We start from the raw sequence: 18,036 nt of genomic DNA on the forward strand, positions 1-18,036 counted from the left end.
AACTTGGAAGTGAACTGAACTGATTAATTACATGTTTTGAAAACCGATATTTGTTTCATTTTCCTCCCAAAATGTATTGTATTAAGTTCAACAAAACTGTCAACAGTAATGGTTTTACAAGAAACAAAATTTTAACAATAATTCATTTATCGAAAATAGGTTTGTATGCTGATTGCCCGAAACGAATGTTTAATACTCATGTTTGGAAAGAGAGTAATGTCCATTGAATGTCACGGGTATGTTTACATTATACCTCGTAAATGTTCAACAAATAACGAGAGTCTGCCAGGAGAGCGTAAGGTCGGTGGTTCGATCCCCGGTCGAGTCATACCAAAAGATGATAAAAATGGTACTTTTTGTTACTCTGCCTGTCGCGGGATAGATCAAGGACTGGTCGGTCGGCATTAGCCCGGGCTAGAAATACAGACATGCTCGCACGCACGCACGCACGCACGCACGCACGCACGCACGCACGAACGAACGAACGCACGCACGCACGCGCGTGAATCTAAGCCGTTATATATATAGTGCAATAATGATTTCACCTCACATCAACAAACAACGAATGTCCAACAAGCAATACACGTATGTAATCACACCCACACCCAACGCCCCACACAGAAGTGACAAAACAAAGGTAACATAGAGAATACACAAATAAAAAAAAAAATCACAATAAAACAAAATAAGAAATAGATAATAAACGTTTACAGACAACCAATAAAACACGAATCCGTAATGAGCCTCCATGTGTTCGAATGCCGTTGTCTAAACGGGACATAGGAAGGCATCTAGTTCCGATCGATATCGCTAACGCTTATTGTGGGAAGGAGACATAACGTTATAAGGGGCGCTATCTGTTGTCACATCACGAGCTGTGTCAGTCCGCGAACACACTCGCCAGTTGCGGAGGTATACACAGCTTGGGACAGGTAAGACCTACTTCCATGTTTGCGTTGATCTTACATCATTCAATGGATAGATTTATCGATTACTACATTCTGATAAGGGTTTACATAAAAAAGACTTTCAAAACGAGACGTACATATATTGTACGCCTTTCTCATACTCTTATTGTTATTATAATTATGGACATGCGTATTGTTTTGAAAAGTGTTCATAAACAGTGCCTTGACAGTGGATTATTTTATTAAATACACTTTAAAATCATTTTAAGTTAGTTCTTGATGGTATCTTTTTGATCAATGTAGCAAGAGTGCTTCACACTCGTTGAACAACCTTCCGGCGGAGGTATATTAAATGTTCAAGGAATGGAATACAAGGACGTTTCTTGACGAGCGAATCACAAAGGGCGTTCGATACCGAAATTGCAATTGTATAACGTTAAATCCGATTGCATAAAATATTACCCAAGAATGATGAATATTGATGCGGTCTACTCCACTAAGTCGGAGAGAATGGTCTTAAATACAGTTGATTGAAGCGGTTTGGTTATGAATATTAACTATTTGTTGTTCGTTGAGTATCAACTTTCACAGTATATAATGCCGTTGGTAGTGAAAATTGCCATGTTATTGACGTAGAATGGATTCTTAATTATTACACCATTACGATGACTTCCCGTTGTTGTTGTTGCAGTTGATAGAAACTGACCCAACTTTAAGCGTATGCACAATTAGAGAAATTATAGATTAATACTACATAAGTTGGCTTAATCACTCGAATATGGTAATTCCGGAAGTAATAATCAACAGATTCACGTGTTTTTCCATAACTTAGTTAAAGATTTATAATGCCATTAACAGGGTATGAAACTCCAAAAAATTTCAGCCAGACCACAGGACTGGCTAGCTGAAATACTTGCCAGCCCTGACCAAAACCTGCCTGCCCACTATAATCATATGTTTCTCAGGATAAGCTAACGGGGTTTCTTTTTGGTTACATTTTATCATTCATCTTTGCATGTGAATTAATGCTTATCATCGGGAAATATTTAGAATAGTTTCACATATGAAATATAACCCGACCGTCGGGCAGGGGGATTTAAAAATCTGGCAGCCCGAGTTGAAATCAACCCGTCTCGGACGGTCGGGCAGGCAGGTATTTCGAACACTGCCATTAATTTGTTGAAACATTCAGAGATACAAAGAGTTTCAAACAAAATCATTTAAATAATCGGCAAAACCCTTTCTGTGGCCACAAGAATACGACTCTAAGTGCTGATGAATCACTCTCAATCAGTTATGATACCAGGTGTTCGCGAAAAGGTGAGCGTATCCCGCCAAACCGGTGGCACTCGCCACAAACACATGCCAAGGCAAGTCAATTGTTCACTTAAAAATACACGGGAACACATGGTACAAGTCAAAATAGGGAATTGCACCGAAAATCAATTTTGATACTGATGTCGTTATGTGCTCTACATGTCTGCCATAAAACGTTGTGAAAGCTTTGCCAAGGTATTAAGTGTTGTAAGCTTGATCAAACACCAGTGGAGCAAGAGTCGTATGGCGCTCTTTGAATTCTTAGAAAAAGCATGCTCAATTGTATCTAAAGGTTCGTGAAAGAGCTGCTGGAATATTTCTCTCATAAGGGGAAAGTTGACTATTGGAAAATTGAAGTCACACCTCTTGTCACACAGTCTTGTGGAGAGTGTTTTGTCACACTGAATCTTTTTGCTCTAAATATGAAACAGATGAGGCGGTCTCACTGGTCTCCTTTATTTCTAGTTCAGGTGGGTAAATCAATGGCGTGAGTGAGTGAGTTTGGTTTTACGCCGCTTTTAGCAATATTCCAGCAATATCACGGCGGGAGACACCAGAAATGGGCTTCACACATTGTACCCATGTCGGGAATCGAACCCGGGTCTTCAGCGTGACGAGCGAACGCTTTAACCACTAGGCTACCCGACCGCCCGTAAATCAATGGAAGGGAATTGGCTATTTGAAGGTTTTTGAACGATATCAGATCATCGATATTAAGTTAAACTTCTTGGCCACATTTTCTTGTTTTGACTTTGCCAATCCGAGCATATCATTTTGAAAATATTAAATTTTACTCTATTGGACAAGCTCTAGATATAATAAAGTTGCATAGCCCTGGTGGTCATGGATTGTAGCAAGACGTAGCGACGTGGTTTTACTCCTCTAGCGACATTGAACTTTCATAATCTGTACATTTATACGTTGGCTTCAATTGCACACAATGTTAAACAATATTATCAAATCAGCAGAACCGATACTGATATAGACAGAACAAGCGTTACCAAAACAGTTGCCCGGAGAACGGCTAAAACATATTTAAATTTGGTAAAGAACATGCATGTGTACTTAAAGCCAATACTCATATCCCTCACTCAGATACGACTGCAAACAAATACAGTAAACTACGTTTATAACGAACACGCATGTAACGAACATACGGATATAACGAACTTATTTTTAGTCCCAACCATCTGTTGTATGCATGCTGTATGTATGCTTACAACGAACTACGGTTATTACGAACTAAAATTAGTGGTCCCCTCGTGTTCGTTATAACCGTAGTCTACTGTACATTAACACCAGCGAGTTAGTTAAGGTGAGGTGATGTGAAATTGGGTTTAACGTCGCGTCCAAGATTATTGCACTTATATAGCGACGTGCATGTACGTGTGTGTGTTTGTGTGGCTGCTTGTACTAGTCCAGACTGATGCCGATTTATAGTGCTAGCACACTGAGATACCATGCCGCAGTTTAACACGAATACCCCACTCAGACACAGTATACTGACTCCGAGCCGACCAGTCCTTGATTTAGCCCCTTAATGCCGAGCGCCAGACAGGGTAACAACAAGTACCATCTTTTAACGTCTTTTGGTATGACGCGGTCGGGGATCGAACCCCGGACCTTCCGCTCTCCGGGCGGACGCTCTACCACTAGACCACGGAGGCGGTGAGTTAGTTAAGCGTGGGACGTTGGCCACAATATTAATCACTAGTTCTTCTGTCCCCGACTCGATTATCTACAGACCGCCGTTATATAGTTGGAATATGTCTGGGTGCGGCGCTGAACAACAAACAAACATAGAAAGAAAGAAACGTAGAGACAGTGTCATTACTGAAGGCGGGGGCGGTTGAGCAGTATCCCCGTGTAACACAAATAACAGATACCATGTAACAGAACCCTTTTTAAAGTTCGACGGAATTTCTTTTTAAGAGTGAAAGATACACAATGATGACGGTTGTGTTCTCTGGTAGATCAGGGGCGGTGGGGTAGCCTAGTGGTTTAAGCGTTCGCTCGTCACGCCGAAGACCCGGGTTCGATTCCCGACATGGGTACAATGTGTGAAGCCCATTTCTGGTGTCCCCCGCCGTGATATTGCTGGAATATTGCTAAAAGCGGCGTAAAACCATACTCACTCACTCGCTCACTCTGGTAGATCACATGACCGGAGGTTGCTTCAGGTTCATCCGTTCCTGGAAGGGGATGACGTCACCATATTGACCACCAGGCGATGGTGCGGCCATGGTCATTTAATTGAACATGGGATAAAACTCATAACCTTGAAGGTATTTTTGCATCTCACTTGTCCCTGTGTGTCAGATTCACATCTGTATTCAGTGTCCACTGGGAGATTACAGGAAATGGGATCAGGCAAATCATGGACGACTGGGACGCTGTCTTGAAATCCCCATGATTGATGCTACAAGTTCATCTGAAGACGCAGTCAGGGTACTGACCACCTCCGGGGTCTAGCGTTAGAACGTCCGTCCGGTGAGCCAAAGGTCGGTGGTTCGAACCCACCCACTCCCTCCAATCCGGCGTTATTGTATTGATATTTGTCAGTCTCAATAAATATATTTTTATGTTTACATCTGACCATTTACATCAGTAAAGAAAATATTTCCCCATTTACCATATTTTCTTTACAGTCGGATTTTACAGTTTCGAACTGGCCAGAATTGTAGTGATACTGGCGTTTTATCTGTAACCCTACTAAAACTGTAAACCCTACTGATGATATACAGGTGCTCGTGTTTTTCGTTGTATTTATAAGTATCAGGTGTGACCTCAATTTTCGCAGATTTCGCAACGATGAAACGATTAATTATGAAGAGTGATAATTCCACAGATCGATGTATTAACTGATATAGAATTATCAAGACCCTTCGCCTGATTGATCGCAGATTACTAATAGGAAATCCTTCTGACCAATAACGGAAAAAGCGGGCACTGATAATACCGATACATTGTTAGTAGTGTTGCTGTCTCCAACGGCTCATGAAAGTGCCGTTGTCCAAGTGGAAGCCTATTCGCGGAGCTCTCTGTCGCTATCGCCAGTCACAGCTTGCTACTGTTTTAAGCGTACTGCAACCAGGCATGGAGTTGAACTCGCAACAACAGCTCGTCATATTTACAAACAAGGAATGTTGTTGTTGTTGGTTTGTTGTTTAACGCCGCATCCATTAATATTCCAGCTATATGACGGCGGTAAGTAAGTGAGGTGCGTTTAACACCGTTTTTTAACAGTATTCCAGTTATATCGCGGCGTGTCAGCTTAATGTGGGAGGAAAGCCCGAAATGATGCAGGCCTCAGACGTTTACCACTTCGGTGAAACCCACGAGCACGGGTATGGTGCTGACAAACCTAGAAACATAATCGGGGCGAAGCAGGATTCGAACCCACAATCATAGGTTTCTGGTGTGCCCAAGGGACGCAACTCTGCACAGCCTTAGACGACTGGGCCCCCCCGTGCCCCCTTGTTTTCTTGTGGAGGGAGAGCAGGTGGAACAAAATATGTTTCCTCAATGAACACACTTAGTTCGAATCTTGAGCAGCTACTTTTTAAATAATTTGTACCAACAGGCTTTTTGGGACGATCTTCTGACTGAAGTCTTTAATCTGCGCCAGGCTGCATTTAATATGTGATTTACAAACGCTTTTATCATTTCTGGTGTGCGACCGTCCTTTATGGTTACCAGGGAGACTATATATAGACTCACCGTGGTAATGTAGTTTTATTAGCGTGTATTGATTTTTTTCTAAATAACGATATTGGTCTTTCGAGTTGTTTTTCGTGGAAGGACATTTTTTCCCCAGACATCTTACTGTCACTCGTCCTCTATTTGGGGGCACGGGTGATCCAGTCGTCTCAGGCGCCGCAATTCGCTGTGCAGAGTGGCCTCCCTTCGACACGCCAGAAACCTATGATCGTGGGTTCGAATCCCGGTTCGTCCCGACTATGTTTCTAGATTTGTCAGTACCATACCCGTGCACGTGGGTTTCACCGAAGTGGTAAACGTCTGATCCCTGCATCACTTTCGGCTTTCCTCCCACATTAAGCTGACACGCCGCGATATAACTGGAAAAGCGGCATTAAACCCAACTCACTCACTCACTCGTCCTCTATTTAGTACATGATAAGGGGCCGTTGGGTGGGCTAGTGTTTAATGCGTTCCCTCGTCACGCCGTAGACCAGAGTTCGATTCCAAACATGAGTATAATGTTTGAAGCCCATTTCCGGTGCCATCCGCCGTAATATTGCTGGAACATTGTGCCAAACTTGATCACTTCAACATGACCCCGTCAAATCCGGGATAGAAAAGGCCTTCAGCAAACCATGCTTTTCGTAAGAGGCGACTAACGGGATCAGGTGGTCAGGATCGCTGACGTGGTTGATGCATGTCATCGCATCCCAGTTTGATCCTTTTGGACTAATTCTATCCCTGAATGCTTAATGGGGTAACGATTACCGAATGAGCTTAATCCCAAGATAGACACAATTTTATGGATAACAACTTCTTTAATACTGTAAAAAGCGACGTTTCGGTATAGATCCTTATACCGTTGTCAAGCAAGACTGAATGAGGGACATAGTGCAGAATATATATAGCAAGTGGAGGATTAACAGTAGAGGATTAACAGTAACAACAAGGGCATACATGAGTGGGATAACATAGGTAGGTGTGACAACAAGGATGATGCTATCACAACACGATGGACAGAAAACACATAGCTAGAAGGATCTATACCGAAACGTCGCTTTTTACAGTATTAAAGAAGTTGTTATCCATAAAATTGTGTCTACCTTGTCATCCGTCAACTTCTAAGTAATGCCTATCAAACGAGCTTAATCCCGTTTTAAAAAGTATTTCAATGCCATGCGTTGTCAGCATAATGTCGTGCAACTCGTAGATATGTTACTTACAACCCACGGATCGTGTCCAGGACGAACCTGGAATAGGAACTGACGATCTGCGGATCCAAATTCTCCAAGAAACGCAACTCTTTCCTGGCCGTCCCACCGAGTTGTGAAACTCTCGCATCGATGTTTTAGGAGTGACTATGGCTGCTTTGAAGTTTATTTTTTCATTTATTCCTATTATATTTATAGCTCCAAAGGATTCCGAATTTAATATAAAATGTCGATGTTTCAGCTGACTCTGTTTACATTACCGATGAAACACAGGAAATGGCAAAATACAAATACGGCAAGCAGCTTAGCAATTGTATCACTTTGAAGAATAACTTGCAGCAAAAAGAGCTCTAAATCTCACGAGACTGTTTTCAACGGCTTCAAGAAGCATTTGTGTTTTTCAATTCGTTTTCAAAACGAACTTCATTTTGTTATGCAAAACGAATCTTTGTCAGTCACGGAACGCACGTGCGCCCGGACTGTGCGAGCAGACGACAGTTTCAAACAGTTGCGAGTCTGTTAGTCAAGTGCGGTGAATAACGAACATGTCGAACCCGTGGATTCGTTAGAAAAAAATATTACCGCAGAGTGAGTTATTCCTTGCAGAACGCAGCAAGAAAACAGATTTTTATCATGGAGGTGAGTATACAAACGGCCATTTTAGCGCCAGTCAGAAGGGAATGAGGTGATAACGTCAAGTTATGATTACAGTTCGTTTGTTTGTTTGTTTGTTGTTTAACGCCGCACTCAGCAATATTCCAGCTATATGACGGCGGCCTGTAAATAATCGAGTCTGGACCACACAATCCAGTGATTGACATCATAAGCATCGATCCATGCATGGGATACGATGACATGCATCAACCAAGTCAGCGAGCCTGACCACCTGATCCCGTTAGTCGCCTCTTTCGACAAGCATACTCGCCTCTTTCGACAAGCATAGTCGCCTCTTTCGACAAGCATACTCGCCTCTTTCGACAAGCATACTCGCCTCTTTCGACAAGCATACTCGCCTCTTTCGACAAGCATAGTCGCCTCTTTCGACAAGCATACACGCCTCTTTCGACAAGCATAGTCGCCTCTTTCGACAAGCATACACGCCTCTTTCGACAAGCATGTCTGATTACAGTGCATGACGTCACCCATTGCACGATTCATCACGTGCGTTCGATTATTAAAATTCGAGTCAACTGAATCAACAGATGCTATCACATTTCTTGCAACCAGGGTTGACTAGATTCAACTTGAGTGAACCAGTGTTAATCAAGGATAACTTAGGGCAATATTCAAGATATAACGCATAAAATGCAACCTTAGATATGATTCAAAATGGCGGCCAGGAGTAGGAGAAACACAACCGACATGTGTATTGCTATAACACATGAGAGGGTAACAAGTATTGCAATTCTTGACAAAGCTGCCATTCAATTTGATGTATGTAAAACGACAAAAAAAGAACAAAATAACGCGCTAAACATAAAAACAGAGATGGAAAATAATTATCAAAGTCTATTGATTCTAAAGTATTTATATCAACAATGAAGAGTTACATGTTCCCACACATACACTATATCTCTCAATGACTAGTTAATTATATGAATTAAAATGCTTTTGTTCATGACTGAATCAATAAATAAAACGAATTATATACAATTAGCTCTAACTATAACGTTACTTGGCGGCTTCTGACCAAATTACCGCAACTTAGGGGTAAAGTAGGTATGGGCAACCTAGGTCAACCAAAGTATGACGTAAATAAGTTAACACTTGCTACACTAACATCGGTCAACCAAGGTTTACGTGGTTTATAACTTGGACAATACAGGTTCACCTGGGTCATCCAAGGTTTTGGAATCGATGCACTGATTTTCCCATTCATTGCTGTGGGGTGAGTGAGTGAGTGAGTTGGATTTTAACGCCGCTTTTAACAGTATTCCAGTTATATCACGGTGGGTCAGTTAAATGTGGGAGGAAAGCCCGAAGTGATGCAGGGATCAGACGTTTACGACTTCGGTGAAACCCAGGAGCACGGGTATGGTGCTGACAAACTGGGATTCGAACCCACAATCATAGGTTTCTGGCGTGCCCAAGGGACGCAACTGTGCACAGCGAATCGCGGCGCCTTAGACGACTGGGCCACCCGTGCCCCCTCATTGCTGTGGAAGTACAACTGCTGGAGAATGAGACAAATTCAACAATCGTTACATTTGGAATTACACTTTCTTAGTAAAGTACAAATCTTGTTCCTTTCTAAAGACCTAATCGCCAGCACACAAAGTCAGCGATGTAACCCACTCAGCCACCAAGGCTTCCACAAAAATGGAAGTACATGCTTGCGATTAGGTGCCATACTCTGTGAGTGTGTGTTCGAATCCCGGATGGGACTAAAACCGTAAAAAGTACTAGAATTTGTACTTTACTGAGAAAGTGTAATCCCAAATATAACATTTGTCACATGTGACCAATTTCGAAATGGCATTGTATAATCAGTGACAGATTCAGTCGTTTCTCGACACTGTGATGAGCGAATAAGTATTTACGTCAGGGTGGCTTTAAACAGGTATAATAGTTACGGGGTGGTGATTGGTTGTGAGGTTTCTTATAATTTGAGTCCTAAATGTACAAGTCATCAATGTCCCGGATCCGCTGACATTCACCGCCAGCATATCCGGGCTCTTGTGTTTCGCTAATTTGGTTAAAAGCTGGCATCATACCCGGATATAGTAATTTAGTAAAGTTCTGACATAGTAAATAAGATAACGCCTCCATGGTCTAGTGGACAGCGGAAGGTTGGAGGTTCGATCCCCGGCTCCGTCATACCACGAGACGTTAAAACATGGTACTTGTTGTTACCCCGCAAGGCGCTCGTCAGTTATGTGTTAAAACAAGGACTGGTTGGCTCGGAGTCAGTTTCCTTTGTCTGAGTGGGGTATCTGTGTTAAACTGCGGCATGGTATCTCAGTGGGCTAGCACTATAAAACCAGCATTTGTGCGAAGTAGACTCCGAAGTAGAACAAGCAGCTACACACAAGCACCATTGCTCGTCTCTAAATATGTCCAATAATCTTGAACGCGATGTTAAAACCCATTTACGGTCTACGATTTTCAAAATTTGACTAACACGCCAGATGCTGTTCAAATCAACTTCCTCACTTTTCAGTTAACGAATTTTGTCCCCTTGTCAAGCACATGTGGCGATACCTCTAATCACTGATACAATGTAAAATATGTTCTTTATATGTTTACTTCGCTTAACAAGTGCAACAAACATAATTGTTCCAAAAGCTGTTCGGAATGCCAGTCACGGAGAGGCAACCTTAAAAATAATTACCGGGCCTTCATTATGCGTCTGTCTCTACAGGCTATTGTCTTTTTGCCTATGTCGACCGTGGCACTATTGCCCGGATGGTCAGAGCTCCGAATACCGTTTGAGTCGCACCTGCTCTGCGCCTAGTCGGCCGCAGGCCCTCGGCGATGACGTCATTGCGGTAACGAAGCTGCCAGGAGCCCAGTCATTAAAGGCAAGGCCATCATTAAATGGTTTCTGGTGAATAACAGTTGTGGTGGTGTTTACTTTGATTATCTGACATAATTTGTGTCAGGACACACGTGGATATGATTGTGACTGGCGTTTGGGATAGAAGGATTGTATTAAAAGTGTACTTGTCTGTTCGCCCTTAGGAATAAGGTAAAAGTACAATATGATGGTATACTTACCGCTTTCGCGAACGCCTCATCACTGATTTTCAGTGATCCATTTACAGTAAAGTACGGTTATAACGAACTCAAAGGGACTACTAATTTTAGTTCGTTATAACCGTAGTTCGTTATAAGCATATATACAGCATAACTACAGCAAATAGTCGGGACCAAAAAGGTAAGTTCGTTATATCCGTCAGTTCGTTATAAGCGTGTTCGTTATAACCGTAGTTTACTGTATATCATTTTCAACGCTATAACGGATATCTGGTTCGGGGGATAAGCGAGACTGGTTATTCTCTGGCGTTGACGTTTAATATTTATTCTAAAGGATGTTAGTTAATAGCACTCTGACAATATCAGCTGAAGGTGGTAGATTGGTCTTGAACCGGACTGTACCACGATATTTGATTGTTTGAAGTTTTGTTTAAGATTTTTAATTTGGTGTTCATTTAGGTAGTTTGTTATTCTTTGGGATATTGGGGTAAGTAAGGGGTGTTTACGAGCTATAGCTGGGGCTGATGTTTTGGTTTAAATTTTGGTTGAAGCTCATGTTCAAATATAATTATATGTAATACCATACACAAGAGAAGGAAGTATTAGTGATTGAGGACATTTGGTATATTCTTACACAAATCCCACAACTTGTTTAAAGGTAATGTTTGAATAAGATTTGTGATGTGCCGGGAGCAGGTCAAAGAAAGGAGGTTTTTTTTTAAGACAATGTTGTTGTTGTCCACTACTGCTCATTGTCTCAACATATTGATAATCCATCATAGCAGGGGAGTGGACCAGTCCATTCATTAATTAGGTGTGACCAGCATGGCCCAATTAATTAGTGAGCTAATTTTAACTGCTTTTTGGGAGGTCTGCATTTTGGAGGTCTACGTTATGGGAGGGAACCCGTTTCAACCGCGATTGATGGCACTCATGTCCATGATGCGTATTCACAGTTTTAAAATGCCGTCCTTTTCGGCAGTTTGATGCACGGCTTTCATCTATCTTACAAACTTTCGTTTAGCCGGGGTCACGCGTAATTGTCACCCGATGAGCCACCCGTCAAACCAATGTCTGGCTACTGTCGGCTTCTGGTTCCTGGCAAGTCTATCGCGGAATCAACTCTGTAAAAGTCACACTCCGACCATACAACGCCGCAAGCGCGCAATCATTTTGCTTATGCTGAACCCATTCAGCTCAAGTAGAGGTATGAAAGAAAGCAATTATAGCTTTTTACGATCACGTTAGTGGACTAGAATTCCGGTCTCCATACCTAGCCAATAATAAATGAATTGTTATTGCAACACGGGACTGAAAACAGTTGCTGTTTTATTATTCTTATTATTATTCTTATTCTTATTATTCTCCGGAATGACACGATTCGGTCACAAATGGACGGAAACAAACTGTCTGTTCGGATGGGAGGAAACATAAGGGATTATCGTATATTCTCCTTCTTTACTGTTAGCCTTCGATCAGAAGAATCCAGCCTTTTAGCGCGGAGAGTAATGGAAGCAACATTATAACGGGAAGAGGAAACGAAAAACACCAGCAGCCAAACTGATATTGAACGCTATCTTAGACTAATAATATCCCTGCGTCATACACCTTCCTGTATGGAATAATGGCGTGATAACGTACATATGGACGGCAATTACTAAAAGTGAAGAACCAATGGCAGGTCGAACGACATTCCACACATAAGTACATCACCTCTGATGTGCATCCACAGGAGGTAACAAAAATGTCTGTAGTTATAAGGCCCAAGGACCATAGCAACAAAAACATTCTTTGTGAACAGGGTTAATAATTAATGTTCGTCTAGTCTCGCCAGAGGAATGATATCATATTGGACACAGTATGTGTCTGCTGTGTGTAGTTTTCCTTGAAGATACAAATGTCACAAAAATCAGTAAAAACAAAAATAATCACAATAATTACCGAGACACACTTGTCCTAGGGTAAAGGTTCGAAGAGGCTCCAACGAGAGCGGACGCGTTACCGTAGTTGACATCTTCTTTCACCAGGGGTGGGTGGTATTGGATTGGGGGGGGGGGGGGGGGGGGGGGGGGTCTGGATGGGCGGGTGGTGCATAGGAACAACCCCCCCCCCCCCCCCCCCCCTCTGTTTAATCATACAAGAAAGTATCACATCGGAGTTCGTGTTGGCGATCGTGTGTACATAATGCAAGGTGTTTCAACACGATAATTAAATCCTTTGTTGATGTGTTTTCAACAAATATAAAACGACTACCAAAGGCCAATGGCTTTCATGGTTATTTTGCAAACACCCATCGCCTGTATTGTGATTTTTGGTCTCAAAATACACCCTTTCTATTAAAAAAAGTCCCTATATACATATCATGCTGAGTATATTGACAATGATGGCATATACCAGTTATCTGCTGATATACTTCTCGCCGTTCAATATCTACAGAACTCCCTGTAACCCAAGTATGTGTAGTATATAGTGTCACTGCCGAGCTAACGCAAGCTATGCTCGGTATTTCGTGGTGTTTCATTCCAGGTACCATCCAATCCTGACTTTGCATAAAATTTCTTTCAACTCTTAAGATTTTCGGGCAATACTGACAATGATTGGATAGGTGACCAACACCCATCTGTTACCTGAAAGGGCGGTGCGCGGTAAGCTTCTCTAGAAGTGATCAACTGGTGACCGACACACATTTGTGACCTGAAAGGGCGGTGCGCGGTAAGCTTCTCTAGAAGTGATCAACTGGTGATCAACACCCATCTGTGACCTGAAAGGGCGGTGCGCGGTAAGCTTCTCTAGAAGTGATCAACTGGTGATCAACACACATCTGTTACCTGAAAGGGCGGTGCGCGGTAAGCTTCTCTAGAAGTGATCAACTGGTGATCAACACCCATCTGTGACCTGAAAGGGCGGTGCGCGGTAAGCTTCTCTAGAAGTGATCAACTGGTGATCAACACACATCTGTTACCTGAAAGGGCGGTGCGCGGTAAGCTTCTCTAGAAGTGATCAACTGGTGATCAACAGCCATACAGATTTCAATGTTCAATATATTTTTAATTTCACGTTTACGCGATATACGGCTTTTCCATTGGACGAGAGGTCGGTCACATGACCGCGAAATTGACGTTCATAAGTGTATGAACGACACAATTTGACGTTCATACGTTTTTCACGAGACCGTGTTCTTGAAATGACGTAAACACTGACGGACTACTTCCACATTCCTGGGGAAACCCCTGGGAATTCCCTAGCACGAAAACATACATAAACATTATTTCTGATCATTTAGAACCTTTAAGCTTGGTCTCAGCATTTCAGTATACATTGAGAAACGTAAGAGAGCTTGACTGCATGATTGTTCACGAAAGCTCCGACGTTCATACAGTTTGGCCCTCACATTATGAAGGTTCATACTCCAATGAACTCACACAAAGTGAAGGTCAATTCTTAAATATAACATTGACCTTTGACGCCCCATTATAAAGAAAGAAAGAAAGCACTGCATCTGAGTCACTGCGATTGGTTGTCGGTCGTTTGTGTTACAAACAATGAAGTTTGCACTCAAATTCATAAAAGTACTTGGACGAGTTAGATGCAAACTTTGCTGAATCTTATTGATAATTTCAGCGCATATTCCACAGTTCACTGTGGCCATAGCCTCGACCTGGTTTTTGAAACACGGATGTTGCTTTTGTAAAATGTTCTCTGATTGGACTATAGATATGTGCTATAATCCTCTCATATTTTAGCACAGAAAAGTAGGCTTGAAATGGCAAGGGTGGACTTTGCTTTAGGTTGATTGACACGCCTGCCTCGGGAAGGCGCTTTACCCTCTCGTCACGGCACTTCTGACCTTGGCCTGACAACTGTGCCACTCTCTATTTGATCACTAACATTGTCGCATGTGCATATTGAGTTAATGGTTTGTCTTTACTGTTACAGAGTCAGACTGCCGGGGATCATCAAGAGCCGACATCTCCCTAACCTCCGTCAAAGTTACCAATTCTGAAAACAGACGGAACGAGTTAATGGACTGTAATACTTTCCGTGACCATTCAAAGGCCTAGATGCCTAGAACTTCAGGATTATTCTCCGAATTTCAGACTTAATGTCCTAAACTGCTTTGGGTATTGCTTTAAAAAAGCTTTATCATTAAGACAGATGAAGGATTTCAACGGATAACCGAGATCAAAGCATTTCTCAGGAGAATATATGGTTCAGTATGAGCTATGAACACTTATTTCTACCTTGAGTTGGATGACACTATATTTGTACACGTGGTTAATGTTATCTGCTTAGGGCACCTGGAGTTCAAGTTTTGAAACAGACTCCTCGTTATAAATCTGGTTAGGAAGATATTCAACAAACTGGGTGGAAATGTGTTCAAGTGTTTCCCTGTCTGTGGACATACCGCTTCACTGGATTTGACTGTTGAACATGCGTAATTGATTGGTTCGAGTCCATCTTCACACCTTCTCTAGAGTTATAAAGTCTTTTTGGTCTGGTAGTGTATCCAGACAGCCGGCCGCGAAGGACTTGTAAACAGCTGAAACACAACTCAAAAACACTAAAAAAGTCACAATGGACAACCAAAGCTTTGGGAATCTGAACATCAATGAAACAAGGACTTCTAATGAAAACTACACCTCAAGCATGTACGAGTTTTATACGGTGAGTATTAATGCATCTTCATATTTCAGATCCACCTCGCTCGAATACTTGTCTAACATTCTGTTCACGTTATGCCGATGTCGGTTATGGGGCCTTTACACAGGATGGCGACCTTTGTGCCTCCCGTGTGCGACCATAAAATTTGCCAGGTCATCGTTGGAGGCTCAAAGGAGGCAGAATGGTTGCCTAGGTCGTTCCAAGGTGGTACATGTTCAAAACAGTCGCACAAAGGTCGCCGAGGAGGTTGGTTGCTCAAAGGTGGCTCAAAGGAGGCAGAAGGGAGGCAGAAGCATTGCCGCTGTTGCAGAATGAAGACACAATAGTCGCCCAATGGTCGCCAGGTAACAGATGCGTTCTGCTTAAATATTTTCCCGTCAATCATGGGCAACGCTTCTACCTCCCATGTTCCTCCTTTGGGCGATCAACAGCGTGCATTGAACGAGGACTTTGGCGACCGCCATACCTCTATTCGGCGACCACGGCAACCCTTGAGACACCATGGCAATGCTTCTGCCTCTTTTCTGCCTCCTTTGAGCTACCTGTAGTGCCTCCTCAGCCTGCCTGTAAATAGAGTGCGTGTACCTGCAGTGTTTCATTGTGGTTGCAGACGCTGAACAACTCGAGCAGTTACTGCTGAACAACTGCTGGAGCAGTTACACAGAAACATGATTTTCTGGGTTTAGGCGACCTTTGAGCGTCCTGGCCAGTTTTTGATCGCTCAAAGGTGGCACAAAGGTCGCAGCCCTGTGTAAAGGGGGCTTTAGCTCGAGGCTGAGCATGACCAGGGCCCCTGACTTGCTTCGTTTTGCGGGACGCAGCCCAGGTACAATTCGTTTAAATACAACTTCGACTGAACAACTGCACCTCCCTTGACATCTCGAAGTCTGGCTCGAATCTATTTGCCCTGTCAGGGTCCTCGAACGCCAAAATGAGCTTAACTCTTTGATAACCCTAAATTACATTGTGAGTAAAAGTCAGGGAAAATTATTAATGAGAACCCACAAAAAAGCAACAACAACTTAACAACAACAACAACAACAACAACAACAATAATAATAATAATAATCATCATCATCATCACAATCATAATAATCATGATAATGAAATCATTTATGTCTTTGAATTTTCTGTCCCCTTTGACACTAATGTGATTGACAAGAAATGCGGAAATATGCGGACCTCGCTTTTGAAATGTCACGCTTGCATCTCAAGTACCAAGTTGTCCGACTTCCCATTGTTCTCGGTGCCTTAGGTTTGGTACCTCCCAATCTGCTGACTGACATCGGGAGAGTACCCGGGTTTGCTACCAGGAATGCAGCCCTTCTGACAATCTGGGTACTGCAGTGTTGGGGAGTCCTGACGTTCTGGGTGGGTTTTACTAGGCAGCGCTTCCTGGGAGAAGTCCCATTATTCGCTGTCTGGGCTGCGTGTAGAGGGAGCAAGGGCCCTGAGCTGCCAGGATCACCCAAACCCTCTTTGCTGCATTTTTTATTTTAATCTGTAAAAAATAAAAATAAAAAATAAATAAAAATAAATAATAATAATGATAATAATAATAAATGAAATGTTGCCTGCTAAGCAGCATTTAAAAAAGTCAATAGTTTCCAGTAGTTTCCATGTTTGCACTGCCGCCTCACTTAACCTGTTACACAGTCTACGAGTTATTTACGACTGTCGCCAGTTTGAACTCGCTGAACGGCTCTATGTCAGTGTCTGTTCAATCTATGTCGTGAAAGTAGCAGACAAGATTATCTAAGATATTTCTGTTCTATTAAATCTATCATACTAACGTCATTAATGCACGTGATTGGTCAATTACGTGACTTCCAGGCTTGTTTGGGTTTGCTTCACGAAACAGAAGACCGATCGAAAATCAAGACAGCATTTATAAAAAAAATCCCTTTACGTCAACCCCAAGTTAAAAAAGGGAACGGTTGGCACTCTATCTGCTTTCTTCCATGTTGAATTATTCATTGTCTTCATTGTTATTTTGTTTAACCGAATAGTCCTGGGACATTTCTTTGACTTTTTGAGGATTAAACGTCGTACGTGTTCTCGATGCAGAATGAGCCTTCAACCATTTGCAACTGACGCTCAATCTCCCAACAGTAGTGATTGATTGATTAAATACCTTTGTTGGGTATCAAGTACCGAATGTGAAAATAGTTGTTTGCAGACAACTGAATTTCCCGTTATGAAAACACCGCACAACGCCTATCGATTTGATGCACCAGAAGCAAACTTGAGGTTAATAGATAATTCTATGGATGGAACGTTAGATCGAAAACTAGACATGGCCAGTTGACAGTCGAAGTAAGTTCGTCAAACACGGAGCTCACATTTGATGTTGTATTACTGGCGTTAATAGGCTGTTCCTATTTCTTTCTGGGTTTCCCATCAGTTAGCGTGTACGAAGAACATATATGCAATAAAAAATATTTATTTTGCAATTAAGAGTTAATGTCAACATAAATTATACTTATGATAAATTATACACATTTGGGGTGAGCCAATTCTAACCAATCAATGTTAGCAAA

The 18,036-nt window shown here is 42.3% G+C and overlaps 1 protein-coding gene across 1 annotated transcript in view; it reads left to right on the forward strand.

Annotated features, from left to right (window-relative positions):
* Window positions 1-499: 499 nt before the first annotated feature.
* Window positions 500-18,036, forward strand: part of LOC124112281 (cardioacceleratory peptide receptor-like) — a 124,205-nt gene continuing 106,668 nt past the window's right edge. The window contains exons 1-2 of the mRNA XM_048382643.1: window positions 500-932; window positions 14,771-15,499. Of these exons, the coding sequence (XP_048238600.1) occupies window positions 15,410-15,499 (90 nt within the window). The 5' untranslated portion in view covers window positions 500-932; window positions 14,771-15,409. The remainder of the gene's footprint in view (window positions 933-14,770; window positions 15,500-18,036) is intronic.

Source organism: Haliotis rufescens, unplaced genomic scaffold, assembly GCF_023055435.1.
Source record: "Haliotis rufescens isolate VD_foot unplaced genomic scaffold, xgHalRufe1.0.p SCAF_4, whole genome shotgun sequence".
NCBI lineage: Eukaryota > Metazoa > Mollusca > Gastropoda > Lepetellida > Haliotidae > Haliotis > Haliotis rufescens.